Below are 6,164 nucleotides of genomic sequence, written 5' to 3'. Positions count from 1 at the left end.
AAGCTGTAAATATCTATTCAAGTCTGTAGGGAGGCCATCAGAAAAAACACAGCCTTAGGGTTCCTTTGACCTCACTATTCAAATCATTTCAAGACAATTGAGGACAATGTTCCCATTGTTGGAAACCAAACCAGCTGCAGGAGACAGCTTCCTAATAATCCATTTCTCAAATTTAAAGGAGTCAACCATCCTGTAACGATGCAACATGTTAAAAGTTAGTGCAGTCTTTGCTGAGGTAAATACCACTCAAGCTCCTTTTTTTGAGAAACAAGCGGTCTACAAAGTTCCCTGGGGAAATGTGTTCCATAAATCGTCTGCCAGTCATGTCATCACCACTTAAAACACGTCTCTTTGCTGGTGACCTTAACGATTTCAGAAGAATATACAGTTAGGAAGAACAATGGTACAAAGATAGTGGTAATTTGTGAGGCAAGTTGAGACAAGTCAATAAAAGCAAATGAAGTGAAAAGTTAGAAAGTCAAATCTAATGAGTAGGGCAGTATTCTTAAATCAGTTAAAAATGACAGTGTAAACCAGAATCAAAAAGTGTGGCACAGGTCAGGCAGCATCCGAGGAGTAGTAGAGTTGACGTTTCCGACGTAAGCCCTTCTAATCAAACTTGTCTGTAAAATGGGGTTACCTCAATTTGCAAGAAAACACTACATTTTGTTCTGTTGTTCTCAGCATAATGCTCCTGTCAACTGTGTTGTGTGCAACATAACCAGATTGCAATATGCAAAGCTACTGCATACATCAGACACAGATCCCAAAACACATCGTCTCAGAGGAATGTTTTATTAAGTCTTAGATAATTTCATAGTATCGTCATGGTCTGAAAGTTGGGCTCACCAGTAAATGTGCAGTCCACCCACCAAAAGCTCTTGACTAATGAGCTCAACATTCTCAACCTTTGTAAGAAACGAAAAAGGGGTGAATGGACAAATACATAGCAAAGTGCAGAGATGGGGTTTAAAAATTGCAAGCAACTTCACAAGAAAAGGAAGCTGAAAAAGTTAAACTGGAGAAACTAATGCTCAGTATCCTAATTTAGGGCAATTAGAAAAATCATAGCAATACGTAATTTACGTAGAATTTATAACTTCATTTATCCCCACTTTGGAGGCTCACACTACGCATACAGCACAACTTTTTATTTTAAAAGAACATCTTCAAATACTTCTCTTTAAAAAAAATGATCAGGGAAGGGAAATAGAACAGTCAGTGGGTGTACCGTCCCATATAATACGGTGCAATAGGTGCTCCTTTCTACAATTTGCAGCCTTCAGACCTGTGCCTGGTGCTCTGTGGGTGTTTGCCTGTATGTTAAAGTTGTACATGACTAGCATTCAGCATTTACAGGATAATTTGTACATCATCTTTCATCTTTTTTAATGAGGAAAGGATATGACAGAAATGGGAAAATACCATATCTCAAAATAAAACTAAGTTACTAAACAGAATTCTTTGCTAAGACCACTAATACTGTACATTACAAAGAGATTTGTCAAGCAAAATGGGAAAGAATTCCTGAGGGTTAAAAACCTCTGTACATCATAAAAAGAAGAGATGAATGAAAATCCCTTTTCAGCTATTCCACTGAAATGTAACAAATGCTGTGCTTCACTTTTGACTTCAATTCTTTCCATCTCAACAAGACCAATCTCACGTAACAAAGCCAAGGCAATCACGGTCTTATATTTGGGGTTACAAAGGTCGGGTTCCAATTCATGAAGCACACCAATTAGTACAATGCATCTGTGTTGCTATTCCTGGGTCGTTTGATTTTTTCAATATTTTTGATGATCATATCATGTAATGTTACCTGTTGAGGAGAAAAATAAAATTCATAAGTAAGTGCATTGATAACAGCAAGAATAGCAAATTAGTATGTTTGCTTCTACAGAAGCTGGATGTAAAAAAAACCTAGGGCGGCACGGTGGCACAGTGGTTAGCACTGCTGCCTCACAGCGCCAGAGACCCGGGTCAATCCAAAAGATGTGCAGGTCAGGTGAATTGGCCATGCTAAATAGCCCGTAGTGTTAGGTAAGGGGTAAATGTAGGGGTATGGGTGGGTTGCGCTTCGGCGGGGCGGTGTGGACTTGTTGGGCCGAAGGGCCTGTTTCCACACTAAGTAATCTAATCTAATCTAATCTAATCTAGATGTTGGAATGCAAATCTGTCCAACATAAGATCAGATTAAGTCTTAATATTGAAAGGACAGCCAATGTCAGAAGCTGAACCGTTCACAGCAAAGTGGCGGGAATCTGAGTTTTAGGGTAAGTTGTATTTTGTAGAAGATTAGAACGAGACATTAGCTTATAATCTAGTTGACCAATGCCAATTTACTGCTGAATTTAGCTGCTGGAAAATTGACCTCCATTAAGTAGCTCACTTTCATGAAAAACAAAAACCAGAATGCTTTTAAGAATTTATTTTGCGTCCTACTGTATACTGTTAAATCATCATGCGTAGTATAGAACATACAATTTCAAAAGAATACGCTGACAAACCAATTTAGGGTGGTCAGGGTGGCTCACAGCATGTACTGGAAGCTACGTACATTAATACGCAGGAATATGTACATGCACCATGCCTGTTTTAACTCAACAAAATGGGTGGCACATACCCACTGACTCATTTCTCAGGGAAAAGCCCTGACCAGAACCAAAGCCTGGTTGACAACTGTCAATCATTATGACGCATTCGCCATGGCAACATCTACCAATCATGGACGATAAATGTTCGGTTTCTTCTTGAATTATTATTCTTGTGAAACCTCCTGATGAGTGAAAAACTTTTACAAAATGCACCTTTTTTAAAAGCATTTCAGTTTTAAGTCTCAGAAGAACAGCAACAGCCCAAACCAATGATTGTGCTGCTTTTCACTTATGGCAGGGCTTGGGTTCCAAGTGGTGTCATAAACTGACATACTGGGATCAGCAATGTCCAGCGCAGAACTCCAATTCTCCTTTCCTCAAATCTCAAAGGTCTTAACCCCCTGACCTCCAATCATCTTCTCTTAGTTCTCATGGAGGGGCCATACCAATTTTCAAGGCTCAAAATTGGGTCACAAAGAGATAAGGTTTGGGAAGCACTGGCCTATGTATATAGTATATCAGGAATTTACTCGTTTGGAGCAATTAAAAATGCATTCCCACCAATTGAATGGTATAGCAATTCTGGGATTCTTAGTCTTCAGAAATACTGCAACTAGCATAGAAACCTGCACAACCCAAAAATGTAAGCTACCATTAGAATGCTCTTTTGTTCAATGAACCGAACACAGCCGCAAATAGTTCACACTTTGGATACAAGTACTTCTTGCTACATTTCCTCTTCAGAACTAAGCACAGAAAGTTGATTTACATCACCTTGTTTTGGAGAATAAATCAGCCAAAACCACTTTTAATCTTTTAATTTTAAATCACTTAGCACTTTATGAAAAAAAAATCCCTGAACCGTATGTGACTGCATTTGTTTTAAAGCCTAATCTGCCTCATTCACAGAATTTGATGTATGAGAACTTCATGAGCACAGCTCAGCAGCAAAACCAAATGACAACAAAGAGGTAACATTTTGGATTGTTGAAACATGAATGATATAATGCTAAAGGCTATTGTCCAGAGAATTTAATATTGTCTCTCTCCTCAGTTATATAGAAACACAGAAGCAATTCAGCCCATCAAGTCTGCTCTGCCATTCATCATGACCATGGCTGATCGTCCAACTCAACATCCTAATCCTGCTTTCTCCCCATAACCTTTGATCCTTTGTGTCCCAAGTGGTACATCTAGCCGCCTCCTGAATACATTCCATGTTTTGATATCAATTACTTCCTGAAGTAATGAGTTCCACAGACTCACCACACTTTGGGTGAAGAAACGTCTCTTCATCTCTATCCTAAATGGTCTATCCCAGTCTATCCCAAATGCTCAGACTGTGACCCTTTGTTCTGGACACACACTATTGGGAACATCCTCCCTGCATCTACCCTGTTTAGTCCTGTTAGAATTTTATAAGTCTCTGAGATCTCCCCTCATTTGTCTGAACTCCAGCGAAAACAATCTGACCTAGTCAACTTCTCCCTTATACGTCAGTCCTGCCATCCCTGGAATTAGCCTGGGAAATCTTCACTACACTCCCTCGAGAGCAAGAGCATTCTTCCTCAGAAAAGGAGACCAAAACTGCACACAATATTCTAGGTATGCCCTCACCAAGGGCAACTATAATTGCAACACCACATCCCTGCTCCTGTACTTGAAACCTCTCAGAATGAAGGCCAGCGTACCATTTGTCTTCTTTATCAGTTGCTGCACCCACATGGATACATTCAGCGACTGGTGCACAAAGACACCCAGGTCCTGCTGCACAAAACCCTCTCCCAATTAACAGCCATTCAGGTAGTAATCTGCCATCTTGTTTTTGCTTCCAAAGTGAATAACCTCACAGTTACCCAAATTATACAGCATCTGCCACGGATTTGCCCACTCATGCAATCTGTCCAGATCATGCTGAAGCAACTCTGCAGCTTCGTCACAGGTCACCCTCCCACCCACACTGGTATCATCTGCAAACTTTGAGATGTTACATTTTGTTGCTTCATCTAACTAGGGAATCTAATCTAACTTATTAATATATATTGGGGGAAAAACACCGATCACTGTGGCACCCCGCTAGTTACTGCCTGCTACTTTGAAAAGGACTCATTAATTCTTATTCTTTGGTTCTTCTCTGCCAACCAGCTTTCGATCCATCTCAATACACATCCCCCAGTCCTGTGTGCTTTAGCTTGAACATTACTGTTTAACTTGCTGAGTATTTCCAACATGTTCTGCTTTTTAGTTAAGTTTGAAATAGCATGTTGGGAAGCATGGGGTAGGGTGGAATTAAAAGAGCAGGACAGAAATTCTAAAGATTCGAAATTAATCTTAAGTGGTGGCACAATCCAGATGGTCGACTATTTTGTACCATTACGCTAGATGAGTTTTGAATCTTGAGACTTTGTAAATTGGACTTACCAGCAAAGGAAGAGATTTTACTCCTATCCCACCTATCAGTTGGATATCTAAAATATAACAAGTAGCCTGCAAACCAAGAAATCCTATTTGGAGAATGTACTTTGAATACTATTCTTACAAGTTCAGGCAGTTAAGGCATAAACTAGTGTAACATGCCTTACGTCAACATAGAACTTGGAAACATCCCAATCATGACAATCCTGGACAACAATTTATCTAATTAAGTGAAACTCAGGAAGAATTCAAACCTTGTTAAAACAAGACATAACCAGTGAGATATAATGAGGGAACCGGTCAGTCTTTGGGGTTAGCATTATGAAATTTAACTGGGTAAACAAAGTTTGTGGTCAGAACATGTTAGAGGCATGTGATTTTTGTTTTTCTTAATCTCAAAGAGAGCGGTTAAACTCACTCTCAGATGGTGAATCACTTTGTACTTAGATGTTACCAACTTCTGACATGCAAGGTCACGCCTATTTGATCGAGAGGTCATTTTAGGATAAAGGGTAGCAGATTTAAAACAGAGATGAGGAGAAATGACTTCTTTCAAAAAGTCATGAATTTATGGAATTCTCTATCCCAGAGAGTGGTGGTTGCCAGGGCATTGAGAAAGATTTGAGGAGATGTTAGACAAATTTTTACTTAGGAATAGCTGGACAGATTATGGGGAGTGGGCAGTAAATTGGAGTTGAGGCCAAGATGAGATCAGTTGTGATTGTATTGAATAATGAAACAGGTTTGAGCAGATGAATTGCCCACCCCTAAGTTCTTATACTCTTATTTTAATGTCTCCTTAAAAAAATTACTCCTCTGACATTATTTTGGATGCCACTTTGCATCTTAAGAGATTTCCCATATCACTCACCCTGGGAACTTATAGAGTCATAGAAATGTACAGCATGGAAACAAGTCCTTCGGCCCAACCCGTCCATGCCAACCAGATATCCCAACCCAATCTAGTCTCACCTGCCAGCACCCGGCCCATATCCCTTCATACTCTTCCTATTCATATACCCATCCAAATGCCTCTTAAATGTTGCAATTGTACCAGCCTCCACCACATCCTCTGGCAGCTCATTCCATACACGTACCACCCTCTGCATGAAAAGGTTGCCCCTTAGGTCTCTTTTATATCTTTCCCCTCTC

At 39.9% G+C, this 6,164-nt stretch overlaps 1 protein-coding gene across 1 annotated transcript in view; it reads right to left on the bottom strand.

Moving 5' to 3' along the window:
• Nucleotides 1-776: 776 nt before the first annotated feature.
• Nucleotides 777-6,164, bottom strand: part of psme3 (proteasome activator subunit 3) — a 39,657-nt gene continuing 34,269 nt past the window's right edge. The window contains exon 11 of the mRNA XM_043674999.1: nt 777-1,822. Coding sequence (XP_043530934.1) covers nt 1,742-1,822 — 81 coding nt within the window. The 3' untranslated portion in view covers nt 777-1,741. The remainder of the gene's footprint in view (nt 1,823-6,164) is intronic.

This window comes from Chiloscyllium plagiosum, chromosome 33 (assembly GCF_004010195.1).
Source record: "Chiloscyllium plagiosum isolate BGI_BamShark_2017 chromosome 33, ASM401019v2, whole genome shotgun sequence".
Lineage (NCBI taxonomy): Eukaryota > Metazoa > Chordata > Chondrichthyes > Orectolobiformes > Hemiscylliidae > Chiloscyllium > Chiloscyllium plagiosum.
The sequence above is the reverse complement of the archived record's forward strand: the minus strand, read 5'-3'. Positions and strand labels throughout refer to the sequence as shown.